Source organism: Pseudophryne corroboree, assembly GCF_028390025.1.
Source record: "Pseudophryne corroboree isolate aPseCor3 chromosome 3 unlocalized genomic scaffold, aPseCor3.hap2 SUPER_3_unloc_15, whole genome shotgun sequence".
Classification (NCBI taxonomy): Eukaryota; Metazoa; Chordata; class Amphibia; order Anura; family Myobatrachidae; genus Pseudophryne; species Pseudophryne corroboree.
This window is the reverse complement of record NW_026967503.1, coordinates 2,626,904-2,645,142: the sequence shown is the minus strand read 5'-3', so window position 1 is coordinate 2,645,142 and position 18,239 is coordinate 2,626,904. Positions and strand designations below refer to the sequence as shown.

The 18,239-nt window shown below is 43.9% G+C and overlaps 1 protein-coding gene across 1 annotated transcript; it reads right to left on the bottom strand.

Moving 5' to 3' along the window:
* Nucleotides 1-5,222: 5,222 nt before the first annotated feature.
* Nucleotides 5,223-17,187, bottom strand: LOC134983432 (zinc finger protein 3 homolog). The gene is made up of 3 exons (XM_063949112.1): nucleotides 16,618-17,187; nucleotides 15,763-16,006; nucleotides 5,223-6,643 (listed from the first exon to the last, which is right to left on the bottom strand). Exons 1-3 carry the CDS (start codon nucleotides 17,185-17,187, stop codon nucleotides 5,442-5,444), a joined length of 2,016 nt encoding a protein of 671 aa, XP_063805182.1. The 3' UTR covers nucleotides 5,223-5,441.
* Nucleotides 17,188-18,239: the final 1,052 nt, after the last annotated feature.

The window sequence follows — 18,239 nt, the reverse complement described above, 5'->3', positions numbered from 1 at the left end:
ACTGGGTAAAGAGCAGCTTTTAGGAAGGAAATTGGTGAGCCAGACCCTGTGTTTGTCCCTTCTTTACCTCATGCGGGGTGGATCCTTGGACTCTCCACTTCCTGGGGAGTCGGGGTTCTTCTTGGCCACTGCAAAAGAAAAGAATTACCAGCGCTGGCTGATTATGTATGATTAATAGGTACTATACATCCGAAAGGCTTAGTGAATTAAAAACCACATTTATTCCACATGTAAAAACACATTAAAAAAAATAAAAAAAATTGGGAAATAAATTATTAAAAGTTAGAATATGCCACAATATGCCTGAGTTGATGATTTAGATGTCCACATCAACGGCTAATGACACTCAGAGGACCAATGTCACTGGAAATGTCCATCACTAGCAGTTCATGTGGACATCTAAATCATCAACACAGGCATATTGTGGCATGTTCTAATTTTTAATAATTTATTTCTCAATGTTATTTATTTATTTATTTATTTTGTGTGTGTTTTTACATGTGGAATAACTGTGGTTTTTAATTCACTAAGCCTTTCGGATGTATAGTACCTATTAATCATACATGATCAGCCAGCGCTGGTAATTCTTTTCTTTTGCTGTATATTTATCCACCAGGGGATTTACCACCCCTCTTACCAGCTGCTATTGACAGCGCTGCCCCTCTCTCTCCTTGGCAACTACCTGGTGGTTCTGTGGTCATCTCAGGCCATGAACCTCCCAGATAAACATGACATGGTCATGGAGATGGGCCTGGGCTCTGTGAAGTAGGTGGAACAAGCAAAGTTGTGTCCCTTCTGAAAGGGCAATGGTGGACATTGTGAATGGTGAAGGGAAGGTTTTTGTCGACAAAGAGGGTTATGCCATATATAGCAGAAGCATGGGTCCTCAGCCTATATGATGTGCCACCATTAATGTGGACACTGTCTTGTCCGACCAAGCTTGATTTATGGGCTTTGTCATTTTTTTAAGCAGGATAAAGGCTGAGTTTTTTTATTTCTGCAGTAGACTAGAATAAGCCCAGATAGTCCACTTCCATTATACCACCTGAATGTGACAGTCAGTGACCACCGTGTCATCACTTACCTGTATGCTTACACAAAACAGAATGATGGAACAGTTACAAGGTTTCTTTACATCTTCTGGGGTCCACTCCGAGATTAGACATTATGGCGTAATTGCAAAAAGATAATTTCTGTGCACCACACCCAGCGCAACAAGCAGACAATGGAGGGCGGCCCTAGGGTCAATTACACCAATGTAGATGCCTCTCCCCAGACACCAAAGTTACAAATAAAAAGGATGGATAGGAATAAGATACCACCAGGCGCCACAAATTTGATAAACAGAATAAGATGGGTATACAATACGTCCCTTATGTAGCTGGATTAAATTTCAGATGACCAGACTTGTCTCCTCATTTATTAATATATTCACATGTGAAATATAAAACAGAAAATACCATCATGTGCAGACAGTATAAAATTTAATAAACATCATGCAAGATGTAAACATGTAATAAGAATAAAAAACGGATGACAGCTACAGTGGAAACACGAAATAATTACCAGATGGTCTGAGAATAACCTCTGCACATCTCACCAGCCAGTCGATCCTGCTTAATAAGGACCAGATTCCTGTTCCCAGCTTCCTGATCCGGGTGGTCGTTGGTGATTTAAGAGCTTGTCTGAGAACTTCTATTGGGTTCTCAGACCATCTGGTAATTATTTCGTGTTTCCACTGTAGCTGTCATCCGTTTTTTATTCTTATTACATGTTTACATCTTGCATGATGTTTATTAAATTTTATACTGTCTGCACATGATGGTATTTTCTGTTTTATATTTCACATGTGAATATATTAATGAATGAGGAGACAAGTCTGGTCATCTGAAATGAATCCAGCTACATAAGGGACGTATTGTATACCCATCTTATTCTATTTATTAAATTTGTGGCACCCGGTGGTATCTTATTCCTATCCATCCTTTTTATTATGGTGTAATTACTCAGACAGGAATATAAAATAGAATAAAAAAATAAAAGCTATAATGCAATAATTAGATGCAAACAAAAGCTTTTATTATGAAATCATACAGGGGAGTCTGAGCACCATATAGATGTAACATACAACAAACCACCGCAGATGGAACCCGGGTGACTCTAATGCACATGGTAATGTACAGGGTATATATGGATAGGATCTTGTATCAGAAAACACTCAGCACTCCTGATCAAGATGAGTGTCAGCAACAAGTTAGGCAAACTAGAAGAAGTGAAAACACGTTCCAATGGCCGCCATATTGTCGTGCAGCAATACAGATTGTGCAAACTGGTATTAGACATTCACATTTACACAAAGCACAAGATACAAAATAAACAGCAGAAAAAATACCTAAGCATTTGGGATGTATTATTTAGGACCTAAATATACAGACGGGTCCTCCGTTATCTTGGCTGACTGAGGCATTAGTCGCGATCAGGCATACGCAGCGTACCTGGGCGCAAGGAGGCGCGCCTAGTCGTAGGAAGGCACACAGAGCGTTTGGCGTTACCTTTGAGTGTAATACCTAAGATCATCCACCAGATGTCGCTTTTTTAAATCACCAATGCGCAAGCGTGTGGTCTCCATTAAAATACAATACTGAACTACAGCGTAAGAACTACTTTACTGGTGCATCTCATTACTCTACATTATGCTACAGTATGTGAAAGTCTATAACAGTATATACAGTACAGGTGCAAATAGTACAGCATATACAGATGCACACGAACGTGTTACAGATACAGTATGGTCTATTGATGTTAGGTATATGCGAGTGTCCAAATTCCGTAGTATTAAGTATAATGGGGAGAGATAAAAGCTCCTCCCTAAGTTTCTGGATGCCAAATCCCTGTGTGTATAGTTTATACAGATGCAAATGAACGTGTTAAAACACTTGTGTATGCAGACACAACTAATGTGTGAAAGGAATAATGTAGCTCATTGACTTTACAGTATGTACAGTGCACAAAATGAGCGTCCGAGTCCCCTAACGGCATAAACAAACACCAATGGGGAGGAATCGCTCTTGGCAGTACTTTTACACATGAACTTGAGAATCTTCCATGCAGTGCTGTGGGCTAGCGATGAAGGCTCCGGTCTGCCACGCTGAGTACCGGGTTCGATTCCCAAAGTGTCAATTTTTTTTGTGTTCCAGTGACATTCACTTTATTATTTTTTCTGTGTAATCCATTGTAAAACATTCAACAGAAGGGTACACACAGGTTTCACACAAATCGGGGTAAATCTGCAGGAGTGACTCATTCACTATCTAAAATACACAGCGGTAATGAGCACGTATAGGCATACCAGTAAATATAAATTAGTGTATTCTGACGCAACTAACTGTTCGAGCAACACAGTACTGTAGATCGTCGGCGTTAGAGAATCTGTGTTGTACATTATAAGCTGTTCCTGCTAATTAGTACTCTAATAGAAAAAACTGTACAGAGATACTAAGGACAGTGATTTGGCATCCAGGAACTTAGGGAGGAGCTTTTATTTCTCTCCATTATACATAGAAAGATTAAACTTGCCACTCTACGTTACAAGCTGTTCGTGCTATTTAGTACACTACTAGTGTACTAAATAGCACGAAACCCATCACAACAGTTGCCCAGATCAAGAACACTCTCCAGGAGATAGGTGTATATGTGTCAAAGTAAACAATCAAGAGAAGACTTCACAAGAGTGAATATAGAGGGTTCACCACAAGATGTAAACCATTGGTGAGCAATAAAACAGGAAGACCAGATTAGAGTTTGCAAACAACATCTAAAAAAGCCTTTACAGTTCTGGAACAACATCCTGTGGACAGATGAGACAAATATCAACTTGTACCAGAGTGATGGGAAGAAAAGAGTATGGAGAAGGAAAGGAACTGCTCATGATCCAAAACCTACCAGCTCATCAGTGAAGCATGGTGGTGGTAGTGTCATGGCCTGGGCATGTATGGATGCCAATGGAACTGGTTCCCTTGTATTTATTGATAATGTGACTGCTGATAAAAGCAGCAGGATGAATGCTGAAGTGTTTTGGGCAATTTTATCTGCTCATATTCAGTCAAATGCTTCGGAACTCACTGGAAGGTGCTTCACAGTGCAGATGGACAATGACCCGACGCATACTGCGAAAGCAACCAAAGCGTTTTTTTAAGGCAAATAAGTGGAATGTTATGCAATGGCCAAGTCAATCACCTGACCTGAATCCGATTGAGCATGCATTTCACTTCATGAAGACAAAACGGAAGAGAAAATGCCCCAAGAATAAGCAGAAACTGAAGACATTTGCAGTAGAGGCCTGGCATAGCATCACCAGGGATGAAACCCAGCATCTGGTGATGTCTATGCTTTCCAGACTTCAGGCTGTAACTGACAAAAGGATTTGCAACAAAGTATTAAAAAGTAAAAGTTTAATTAAGGATTCTGGAAACAAAGGAAGAAACAAGAGAGCGACTATGGTGTAGTATTTTTCAATCAGTTTTGTCTAGTGATGAGCGGATTCGGTTTTACTCAGATCTCAAAACAGAATCTTATTGGCTATCCAAAACACATGACATCTGTAAGCCAATAAGATGCCGTTTTGAGAACAGAGTAAAACCGAATCCGCTCATCACTAGTTTTGTCACACGCAAGAATATTATAGCGTACGGATTACGGCTTGACACATGGCATATCAGTCCCCCATTCTTTAGTCCAGGTTACTACTGGGATCTAAATGCTGCTAGGAGACACAAAGAATCGCTATATAGCGTAGTATATTTCCGTATCTGGGATTAAATTAAGTTATCACACAAAATTTATATGCGTACCAGATAAATATTTGCATATCAGTATGGATATTGTATCCAGGTCTTCATCTAGGAGATGGTAATCAGATCGCCCTTGGAAAATATGTCAAAGCTCAATTCACGAAACACTGATCCGGGCTGCGACCACATTAAGTAGTAAAGTATTTTTTGTTGAACTGGACGAGCGCACTGATCTACTGATTTACAATATTTGATTTAGGATTGTTTAGTTTGTACCATTACTTTTGGTCCCTTAAAAAGTGGGAGGCACATATAAAAACCTTTTAATTCCTACACCATTCACCTGATTTTGATGTATATACCCTCAAATTAAAGCGGAAAGTCTGCAGTTAAAGCACATCTTGTTTGTTTCATTTCAAATCCATTGTGGTGGTGTATAGAGCCCAAAATATGAGAATTGTGTTGATGTCCCAATATATATGGACCAGACTGTATATTGCATGAAGCATAGGAGATAGGATTGACCCTTGAGGAACATTGCATGACAGTGATAATTATACTCCAGAAGATTTAAATGGTTCCGTGCTTGGGTAATGTCTAATATGTTCAACAAAAGCGGATTTATTTCTCTCACAGCATGAAAACGGCTTCTCACCTGTGAAACCGCTGATGTGTAACAAGACCTGATTTCTGTCTAAAACATTTCACACACTCAGAACAGGAATACGGCTTCTCACCTGTGTGACTTCTCTGATGTTTAACAAGGGCTGATTTCTGTGTGAAACATTTCCCACACTCAGAACAGGAAAATGGCTTCTCACCTGTGTGACTTCTCTGATGTGTAACAAGATCTGATTTCTGTCTAAAACATTTCCAACAGTTAGAACAGGAATACGGCTTCTCACCTGTGTGACTTCTCTGATGTGTAACAAGATTTGATTTCGATGCAAAACATTTCCCACACTCAGAACAGGAATACGGCTTCTCACCTGTGTGACTTCTTTGATGTGTAACAAGATTTGATTTTTTTGTAAAAAATTTCCCACACTCAGAACATGGAAATGGCTCCTCACCAGTGTGACTTCTCTGATGTGTAACAAGATCTGATTTCTGTGGAAAACATTTCATACACTCAGAACAGGAATACGGCTTCTCACCTGTGTGACTTCTCTGATGTGTAACAAGATATGATTTCGATGCAAAACATTTCCCACACTCAGAACAGGAATACGGCTTCTCACCTGTGTGACTTCTCTGATGTATAAAAAGATCCGATTTCTGTGCAAAACATTTCCCACACTCAGAACAGGAATACGGCTTCTCACCTGTGTGACTTCTCTGATGTGTAACAAGATTTGATTTATTTGTAAAAAATTTCCCACACTCAGAACATGGAAATGGCTTCTCACCAGTGTGACTTCTCTGATGTGTAACAAGATTTGATTTATTTGTAAAAAATTTCCCACACTCAGAACATGGAAATGGCTTCTCACCAGTGTGACTTCTCTGATGTCTAACAAGATCTGATTTATATGTAAAACATTTCCCACACTCAGAACATGGAAATGGCCTCTCACCTGCCTTAGCTGGCTGATGAGTAATACGGTTTGTGTTCTGTGTAAAACATTTGGCATCTGTAGAACAGGGAAACTCTGTATCTAATCTCAGAGCTGTAATAGAGTGATCAGGAGAACATTTCCCAGGATCAGGGGGATCAGCTGATAGAGCTTGATGTATAATTGGGGTAATGGGATTATCTCCTGGAGAATCCTGTCTACTGTCATTATCTGTTATTTCACAATCCAGGGATAACATTAGATGTACTTCTGAGATATTCCTGCTTGTGGGTCCATCTGCTGGAAATAAAATACATTAATATATAAAATGAGCAGACAAGACCCAGGATGTAACAGGATACAATATATAATTCTATAACTGCCATTTTTTTTTTACCTGTAATCAGTGCTTTTATGTTTATTAAAAAAACAAAAAAGCTAGGATGCTTAGACTGGATCTTGATCAACACGGAAGGCTCAAGTGGGATTACTAGAGGTGACATGGACGCTCAAGTGGGATTACTAGAGGTGACACAGACGCTCATATGGGATTACTAGAGGTGACACGGACGCTCATGTGGGATTACTATTGGTGACACAGACGCTCATGTGGGATTACTAGAGGTGACGTGGGCGCTCATGTGGGATTACTAGAGGTGACGTGGGCGCTCATGTGGGATAACTAGAGGTGACATGGACGCTCATGTGGGATTATTAGGTGACATGGACGCTCATGTGGGATTACTAGGAGGTGACATGGACACTCATGGGGGATTATTAGAGGTGAGATGGACGATCATTTGGTATTACTAGAGGAGACATTGGCGCTCATGTGGGATTATTAGAGGTGACACAGGGACTCATGTGGGATTACTAGAGGTGAAATGGACGCTCATGGGGATTATTAGAGGTGACATGGACGCTCATGTGGGATTACTAGGTGACATGGGCACTCATGTGGGATTATTAGAGGTGACATGGACGCTCATGTGGGATTACTAGGAGGTGACATGGACGCTCATGTGGGATTACTAGGTGACATGGGCGCTCATGTGGGATTACTAGAGGTGACACAAGCACTCATGTGGGATTACTAGAGGTGACACGGACGCTCATGTGGGATTACTAGAGGTGACATGGACGCTCATAGGGGATTATTAGAAGTGACATGGACGCTCATGTGGGATTACTAGTAGGTGACATGGACGCTCATGTGGGATTACTAGAGGTGACACAGACGCTCATGTGGGATTACTAGAGGTGACACTGACGCTCATGTGGGATTACTAGAGGTGACACGGGCGCTCATGTGGGATTACTAGAGGTGACATGGATGCTCTTGGGGGATTACTAGGAGGTGACATGGACGCTCATGGGGGATTATTAGAGGTGACATGGACGCTCATTTGGGATTACTAGAGGTGACATGGGCGCTCATGTGGGATTACTAGAGGTGACGTGGGCGCTCATGTGGGATTGCTAGAGGTGACGTGGGCGCTCATGTGGGATTACTAGGAGGTGACATGGGCGCTCATGTGGGATTACTAGAGGTGACACGGGCGCTCATGTGGGATTACTAGAGGTGACACGGGCGCTCATGTGGGATTATTAGAGGTGACACGGGCGCTCATGTGAGATTACTAGAGGTGACATGGATGCTCATGTGGGATTACTAGAGGTGACATGGACATTGCTATAAAAAAACACCAAAGAAGAGAAAGTGCTGTCCTGTTTGCGCACTAATAAATAATATATAACCTTTATTAAGTACAGTAAAGTATGTAAGATAAATCGTTGAAATATTAAACACAAAGTTAAGTGTATAAAGAGCTGAATAAAGTAATAAATATAAGATTTTACTCACCGGTAAATCTATTTCTCGTAGTCCGTAGTGGATGCTGGGACTCCGTAAGGACCATGGGGTATAGCGGCTCCGCAGGAGACTGGGCACATCTAAAGAAAGCTTTAGGACTACCTGGTGTGCACTGGCTCCTTCCACTATGACCCTCCTCCAGACCTCAGTTAGGATACTGTGCCCTGAAGAGCTGACACAATAAGGAAGGATTTTGAATCCCGGGTAAGACTCATACCAGCCACACCAATCACACCGTATAATTCGTTATATTATACCCAGTTAACAGTATGAAATATTAACGGAGCCTCGTAACAGATGGCTCAACAATAACCCTTTAGTTAACAATAACTATATACAAGTATTGAAGACAATCAGCACTTGGGATGGGCGCCCAGCATCCACTACGGACTACGAGAAATAGATTTACCGGTGAGTAAAATCTTATTTTCTCTGACGTCCTAAGTGGATGCTGGGACTTCGTAAGGACCATGATTATACCAAAGCTCCCAAACGGGCGGGAGAGTGCGGATGACACTACAGCACCGAATGAGAGAACTCAAGGTCTTCCTTAGCCAGGGTATCAAATTTGTAGAATTTTGCAAAAGTGTTAGACCCTGACCAAGTAGCAGCTCGGCAAAGTTGTAAAGCCGAGACCCCTCGGGCAGCCGCCCAAGAAGAGCCCACCTTCCTCGTGGAATGGGCTTTTACAGATTTAGGATGCGGCAGTCCAGCCGCAGAATGCGCAAGCTGAATTGTGCTACAGATCCAGCGAGCTTATTGGGTGCATACAGGATAAACAGCGAGTCAGTTTTCCTGACTCCAGCCGTCCTGGAAACATAGATTTTCAAGGCCCTGACTACGTCCAGTAACTTGGAATCCTCCAAGTCCCTAGTAGCCGCAGGCACCACAATAGGTTGGTTCAAATGAAAAGCAGATACCACCTTAGGGAGAAACTGAGGACGAGTCCTCAATTCCGCCCTATCCATATGGAAAATCAGATAAGGGCTTCTACATGACAAAGCCGCCAATTCTGACACACGCCTGGCCGAAGCCAAGGCCAACAGCATGACCACTTTCCACGTGAGATATTTCAAATCCACGGTTTTTAGTGGCTCAAACCAATGTGATTTTAGGAAACCCAACACCACGTTGAGATCCCAAGGTGCCACTGGAGGCACAAAAGAGGACTGAATACGCAGCACTCCTTTAACAAATGTCTGAACTTCAGGCAGTGAAGCCAGTTCTTTCTGAAAGAAAATCGACAGAGCCGAGATCTGGACCTTAATGAAACACAATTTTAGGCCCATAGTCACTCCTGACTGTAGAAAGTGCAGAAATCGACCCAGCTGAAATTCCTCTGTTGGGGCCTTCCTGGCCTCACACCAAGCAACATATTTCCACCATATGCGGTGATAATGTTTTGCAGTGACATCTTTCCTGGCTTTAATCAGCGTAGGAATGACTTCCTCCGTAATGCCCTTTTCTTTTAGGATCCGGTGTTCAACCGCCATGCCGTCAAACGCAGACGCGGTAAGTCTTGGAACAGACAGGGCCCCTGCTGCAGCAGGTCCTGTCTGAGCGGCAGAGGCCATGGGTCCTCTGAGATCATTTCTTGAAGTTTCGGATACCAAGCTCTTCTTGGCCAATCCGGAACCACAAGTACTCCTCGTCTTCTTATTATTCTCAGTACCCTGGGTATGAGAGGTAGAGGAGGGAACACATAAACCGACTGGTACACTCACGGTGTCACTAGAGCGTCCACAGCTATCGCCTGAGGGTCCCTTGACCTGGCGCAATATCTTTTTAGCTTTTTGTTTAGGCGGGACGCCATCATGTCTACCTGTGGCCTTTCCCAACGGTTTACAATCATTTGGAAAACTTCTGGATGAAGTCCCCACTCTCCCGGGTGGAGGTCGTGCCTGCTGAGGAAGTCTGCTTCCCAGTTGTCCACTCCCGGAATGAACACTGCTGACAGTGCTAACACGTGATTTTCCGCTCATATGAGAATCTTTGTGGCTTCTGCCATCGCCATCCTGCTTCTTGTGCCGCCCTGTCGGTTTACATGGGTGACCGCCGTGATGTTGTCTGACTGAATCAGTACCGGCTGGTTTTGAAGCAGTGGTCTTGCTTGACTTAGGGCATTGCAAATGGCCCTCAGCTCCAGAACATTTATGTGTAGGGAGATCTCCTGGTTTGACCATAGTCCCTGGAAGTTTCTTCCCTGTGTGACTGCCCCCCAGCCTCGAAGGCTGGCATCCGTGGTCACCAGGACCCAGTCCTGTATGCCGAATCTGCGGCCCTCTTGAAGATGAGCACTCTGCAGCCAACATAATAGAGACACCCTGGTCCTCGAAGACAGGGTTATCAGCCGATGCATCTGAAGATGCGATCCGGACCACTTGTCCAACAGATCCCACTGAAACGTTCTTGCATGGAACCTGCCGAATGGAATTGCTTCGTATGAAGCTACCATTTTTCCCAGGACTCGCGTGCAGTGATGCACCGACACCTGTTTTGGTTTTAGGAGGCCTCTGACTAGAGATGACAGCTCCTTGGCTTTCTCCTCCGGGAGAAACACTTTTTTCTGGTCTGTGTCCAGAACCATCCCCAAGAACAGTAGGCGTGTGGTAGGAACCAGCTGTGACTTTGGAATGTTTAGAATCCAACCGTGCTGTTGTAGCACTTCCCGAGGTAGTGCTACCCCGACCAACAACTGCACCTTGGACCTCGATTTATCAGGAGATCGTCCAAGTACGGGATAATTAAAACTCCCTTTTTTCGAAGGAGTATCATAATTTCGGCCATTACCTTGGTAAATACCCTCGGTGCTGTGGAGAGACCGAACGGCAGCGTCTGGAATTGGTAATGACAGTCCTGTACCACAAATCTGAGGTACTCCTGGTGAGGATGGTAAATGGGGACATGCAGGTAAGCATCCTTGATGTCCAGAGATACCATGTAATCCCCCACGTCCAGGCTTGCAATAACCGCCCTGAGCGATTCCATCTTGAACTTGAATTTTTTTATATATGTGCCCAAGGATTTTAAATTTAAAATGGGTCTCACCGAACCGTCCGGTTTCGGTACCACAAACAGTGTGGAATAGTAACCCCATCCTTGTTGAAGTAGGGGTACCTTGATTATCACCTGCTGAGAATACAGCTTGTGAATTGCCTCTAGCACAGCCTCCCTGCCTGAGGGAGTTGTCGGCAAGGCAGATTTGAGGAAACGGCGGGGGGGGGGGGGGATCCACCTGTGAGCGAGCCCGCAGATCGCTGAAATTTTTGAGTCGGCCCCCCACCGTACCTGGCTCCGCCTGTGGAGCCCCACCGTCATGCGGTGGACTTGGAGGAAGCGGGGGAGGACTTTTGCTCCTGGGAACTGGCTGTATGCTGCAGCTTTTTCCCCCTACCTCTGCCTCTGGGCAGAAAGGACGCACCTTTTCTGTACCTGATAATACGGTGCTTTCTTTGGCTGTGAGGGAACATGGAGCAAAAACGTTGACTTCCCAGCTGTTGCTGTGGAAACGAGGTCTGAGAGACCATCCCCGAACAACTCCTCACCCTTATAAGGCAAAACTTCCATGTGCCTTTTAGAATCTGCATCCCCTGTCCACTGCCGAGTCCATAACCCTCTCCTGGCAGAAATGGACATTGCACTTATTTTAGATGCCAGCCAGCAAATATCCCTCTGTGCATCTCTCATATATAAGACTGCGTCTTTAATATGCTCTATGGTTAGCAATATAGTGTCCCTGTCTAGGGTATCAATATTTCCCGACAGGGAATCTGACCATGCAGCTGCAGCACTGCACATCCATGCTGAAGCAATAGCTGGTCTCAGTATAATGCCTGAGTGTGTATACACAAACTTCAGGATAGCCTCCTGCTTTCTATCAGCAGGTTCCTTTAGGGCGGCCGTATCCGGAGACGGTAATACCACCTTTTTTGACAAGCGTGTGAGCGCTTTATCCACCCTAGGGGGTGTTTCCCAACGTGACCTATCCTCTGGCGGGAAAGGGTACGTCATTAGTAACCTTTTAGAAATTACCAGTTTCTTATCGGGGGAAGCCCATGCTTCTTCACACACTTCATTTAATTACTCAGCTGGGGGAAAAACTACTGGTAGTTTTTTCTCCCCAAACATAATACCCCTTTTTGTGGTACCCGGGTAAGATCAGAAATGTGCAACACATTTTTCATTGCCTCAATCATGTAACGAGTGGCCCTATTGGACATTACATTTGTCTCCTCATCGTCGACACTGGTATCAGTATCCGTGTCGACATCTGTGTCTGCCATCTGAGGTAGCGGGCGTTTCAGAGCCCCTGATGGCCTTTGAGACGGCTGGGCAGGCACGAGCTGAGAAGCCGGCTGTCCCATATTTGGTATGTCGTCAAACCTTTTATGTAAGGAGTTAACACTTTCACGTAATTCCTTCCACAAGTCCATCCACTCAGGTGTCGGCCCCGCAGGGGGTGACATCACATTTATCGGCATCTGCTCCGCCTCCACATAAGCCTCCTCATCAAACATGTCGACACAGCCGTATCGACACACCGCACACACACAGGGAATGCTCTGACTGAGGACAGGACCCCACAAAGCCCTTTGGGGAGAGAGAGAGAGAGTATGCCAGCACACACCAGAGTGCTATATAACATAGGGATCCCACTATAACTGAGTGTTTTTTCCCTTATAGCTGCTTACATTATGTATACTGCGCCTAAATTTAGTGCCCCCCCTCTCTCTTTTTTTTTAACGTAAACTGTTTTTTATTGCGACAATGGTTATACAGGTTAAACAATAAAAGAATGACCTTAGAAGACAAAATCCTTGCCAATCAAACAGCAATCAATCACAATTAAGTCCTCTAACATACATGAAAACATTGTCTATTTTTAGTCTCAAACAAACATAGAAATAACCATATGGTAAAACAGCGTAGCATAAGAGGTTAATGTAAGAAAAAAAAAGGGGGGGAAAAGAAGGAAGAGGTGGAGAGAGAGGGGGGGAGGGGGAAGGAAGGTAGCAAGTCGTATGTTTAGAATAGAGGTAATTGTTTAAAAACGTAAAAAACATAAATGAGTCCTAGAATAAGAAAGGCAAGGAGCGTAATCGTCTAGGGGCCTGAGATGAGAGATGAGACGGGAGGATTTCGGGATCACTCCTTTAAGTATATAGTTTAGGTTGATATGTATGTCCTATATACGGATGATTCCTTAAACTCATACCATGGGAACCAAGTGGCTGTGAAGTCTACTGATCTTCCCAATGAGAAGGAAACTAGATCCTCCATGTCTAGAAAATAATCAATCTTATTGAACCATTGTTTAATTGAAGGAGATGAGGATGATCTCCATAGGATTGGTATGACGGCTTTGGCTGCATTATTAAGATGGCGTAATAGTGAACCCTTATAGGAATATGAACCTCTGGGAGTGAGGTTGAGGAGCCAAAACTCCGGGTCTCTGGGGACGGTACCTCCTAGTATCAATTCTGAGCATTTAAAAACTTCCCTCCAAAAGTGCATTATGAGAGGACATTCCCACCATATATGCAGAAAGCTTCCTGGGGCTCCTCTACATTGCCAGCAAAGGCCTGAAAGGGTCGGAAACATCTTATTAAGCGCCAAAGGAGTCCTGTACCACCTATAAATCAGTTTATAAAGAGTTTCCATTGTCGACAAACATAGCGCACTTGCCTGGGTGTTGCGAAATATCAATTCCCAATTAGATTGTGAAGCCAGCATCGGCATTACTTTCTCCCAGGCACTCATGAAAGTAGGGGGTTGAGGAAAGAGGTCCTCTATAATGATCACATAAATCTGGGAAATGGTGTGTGTGGGAGCTTGAGGGGAAATGCACATCTTTTCAAAAGCGGTGAGTTCTCTGGTCATATCAGAGAGATGTTTGGAGGATGTTACAAAGTGATGAACCTGGAGAATTTCCAAAAATCAGATTTCGTTATTGTCCAGAGGGATTGAATATCTGAAAACGAACGTACCCTACTCGAACTCACCAGCTGACCGACCCTGAAAAGCCCCTTCTCTGCCCATGAGGCGAAGGCCGTTCCTTGGAGACCCGGAGTAAACTCAGAATTAGAGATGAAAGAAGTCAATGGTGACCATTTGGAAGATATGTGACCTCTCAACCTAAGTGAGCTCCACACTTTAAGTGTGGGGGATACTGTGGGATGGGACACCTTTGGGAGGACTGGTAGCCATGGCGTGATTTCTATATAGTGTGGGAGGCAGCCTTCCTCTAGGAGCACCCATTGTCTACAGTCTTTTGCCCGTGTCCATTCCAGGACTCTATTCAGGTGTATTGCATGATAATAACTGGGGATGTGTGGAAGTTGTTGTCCTCCCTGATGTTTTCTCCGAAATAATATATCGTGCTTAAATCTAGGTGTATTGCTACCCCAGACAAAAGCTCGAATAAGACCTTGGATGTCCCTAAACCATTGGGGGGGAATGTATATGGGGAGGGTTTGGAGAAAAAACAATATCCTAGGTAAGGCATTCATTTTAACTACGTTAAATTCTACCAAACCAGGATAGTCGCAATTTCCTCCATTTTTGAAAATCTATGCAGAGTTTTTTCAACAAGGGGTCAAAATTTAGGGAAAAACATTTGGACATGTCATTAGATAATATAACCCCTAAGTATTTCAACTTATGGTCATGCCAAGTGAAGGGGAACGAGCACTTCAAGCCCGTTACCACAGTAGGGGAGGTAGTCAAATGTAGTGCTATAGATTTGGAGTAATTAATCTTGAAATTAGAAAGGGCTCCGAACCTATCAAATTCCATCATCAGGTTAGGGAGTGAGGTAACCGGGTTCGAAATCAAAGCTAATAAATCATCTGCATAGAGGGCCAATTTATATTCCCTCCCTCTCACCAGCAGACCAGAAATATTTTGGTTTGCCCGTATACTTCTAGCTAAAGCTTCCATGCACAGAACAAAAAGTAATGGGGATAGTGGACAGCCCTGTCTTGTGCCATTCGAGATAGTGAAGGAATCTGATAAGGAGCCATTGATCTTTATTCTAGCAGACGGGGTAGTGTATAGTGATAGGATCCTATGAAGACATGCGTTGCCCAGCCCCAGGTGTTTCAAAATACCAAACAAAAAATCCCAGCCCACCCTATCAAATGCCTTTTCTGCATCAGTGGATAACAGGATCGAGGGGGACGCGGACTGGTTAGCGTAGTGTATCATATTTAGTACTTTGGATGTGTTATCCCTGGCTTCACGGCCCAAAACAAAACCCGTCTGGTCTCCATGAATCAACGCAACAGATGCTTAAGACGGTTAGCTACTAATTTAGCAAAAAGTTTTATATCAATATTCAGCAGCGAAATCGGTCGGTAACTAGCACAAAGACTGGGATCTTTGCCCTCTTTGGGTAGCACTGTAATGTGTGCTTCGAGGGACTGAGAGGAGAAATGGGACGTATCAGAGATAGTGTTGAAGGCTCTCACAAGGAGAGGCGCTAGCCTCTCCCTGAAAGCCTTGTAATAGGCAATAGTAAATCCATCTGGGCCTGGGCTTTTACCATTGGGCGAGGAATCAATAGCTTTCATGACCTCCTCTGCCGAAAAGGGCACGTCCAGGTCATCGGCATCTGCCTTGGACAATGTCGGGAAGTCTAGGGATCTCAAATAAGAAGATATGGCTGCCTGATGGGATATCTTATCTGCCCGCCCAGATGGCCCCGAAAGGTTATATAATGTGGAATAGTATTCCTGAAAGGCTTTAGCAATTTTAATAGTCTCATGTTGGGGGCGACCCTTGTTATCCTTAATTAGGTGAATAAAGGTGAGTGCACGTTGCTCGCGGAGGGCCTTAGCTAACAATTTCCCCGGTTTATTGCCCCATTGGTAATATCTGCTGCGGCACTTCCTATAGGAAAATTTAACCCTGTCAGAGAGCAATTTATTCAAGTCGGCTCGGGCGACCTCAAGGTCATAGTAGTGTTGGGGAGTTTGAGATTTTTTATGAAGGAGTTCTAGAGATTTTATCTTGGATAGCAAGTCCTCGAAGTTTTTCCCTCTGTTTTTTACGTACTGAGCCTAGTTGGATACACCCCCCCCGCAGGACACATTTGTGTGCCTCCCATACTGAGATTTTAGAGATATCCTCCATGTCGTTAGTGTCAATATAGGAGTCTAGGACCAATTCCAGTTGCGAACGACATACTACGTCTTGCAACAGAGTATCATTAAAACGCCATAACCATTGACGTCTCGTATATGATGGGAGACGAATAGTAAGATTAACCGGGGCATGGTCTGACCAGACAATTTGTCCTATCGAGGATTCTGAAATCAAATGTAGGTGGCGATGACTTAGAAATAGATAGTCGATTCTGGAATGTTTGATGGGGATGTGAATAAAAAGAAAAATCTACCTCAGAGGGATGTGTCAGTCTCCATGAGTCAATCAGCTGGTGGTCGAGCAGGGCACGTCGCACTCTCCTATACTCCTTCTCTGGTCGGAGGGCAATCTTCCTAGAGGTGTCATGAAGGGGATCAAGCGTCCAATTTAAATCTCCTCCCATCACCACCACTCCCTCAAGAAGAGGCTCAGCAGTTTCCAACACCGAAGTCAAGAAAGAGGGTTGTTTAGAGTTGGGAGCGTAAACATTTAAAAAGGAAAAGCGTTGGCCATGAATTTCACACTTAACCAACAAACCCCTACCCTCTACCAGTCTATGGGAGGAAACATTTAGGACAGGTAAGTGACGGGCCAAGAAAATAGCTACACCCAACGTCTTCCCATTGGGATTGTTAGCCATGAAAACATGGGGGTAATAGTGACTTTTAAGTGATGGGACGCAACCAATCCTAAAGTGTGTTTCTTGCAGCAGGGCAACATCCAATCTCTCGTCTCTGAGCCACTTAAGGAGTTTAGATCTTTTTTCAGGAATATTCAGGCCCTTTACATTAAGGGTAGTTACCCGTATTGTGTCTGGACCCATTGTGATTGAAGTTGTATCACATTGACAATAAACCTTCCTACCACAGGGATACAGAGGGAATAGGTAAGGGTATTAAGAACGTTTGTTAGTTTGGAAAGGAAACCGTGAAAAGTGGAGAAAAGAGAAGCAATGTGGAAAGATACATTGCGAGATGCATTAGTATTAAACTTTGTGAGTAACATCATGAAAATGAAAAATGCTGCAAATGGGGTGGAAGCGGTAGACCGCCGACTCCCAACCCTGGAGAAAAGGGGATGCAGCATGGTGGGGGTCTTACGGGGGGGCCAAGGGCAGCGACCGCCCTTGAATCACAAATGTATTCTTTAAGGAAGAAAAAAAGAGAAACACAAATACGAATAGACAATAATAATAATCACCTAGGGAAAATTACAAGCATCATTCAAAACACTAAACCGTGAGAGCTAAATGTTGCGAGAAAACGTGACAAAGAACCTATAAGAAGTAATCTGAACACGTTTCCATTGCAGTAGCAATGGTGAAAAGAAAGAAACCACCTAACTGAAGGAACTTTAAACATTAAACATTTCAGGCCGCGCATTTTAGAAACATGGTATATCACGTATTTAAAGAACGACAGATGTGTCAGTAGATATAGGAACTATCATCTCAATGCAGGTAAGGTGTCCTACTCATGGAGGCTTTGAAGAACATGAACTTGTAGGCGGAGTCTCCCGTCCACGCTGGGATCGTACTTGTTGCCACGCGTCATCTGGAGGAGTCATGATTGGTATAGTGGGCTGGTGATGGTAAGAGTCCCACTCAGGTAATTGGATTGGTGGGACGCCCAGAGTTGCGAAAAAGGCCGGTAGATCAGGTGGTTTGGAGAGCATTGCTATCTTGCCATTGTGGGAGACCTGAAGAGAAAAAGGGAAACCCCATCTGTACTTTAGCTGAAGTTTCCGAAGGGAATCTGTAAGGGGTTTCAGGGTTCTGCGTTGTTGTAGTGTTGACCACGCCAGGTCTGGGAACAACTGAACCTTATCGCCTTGGAAATCTATGTTATCCAGTTGACGGGCCTTTCTCATTATCTC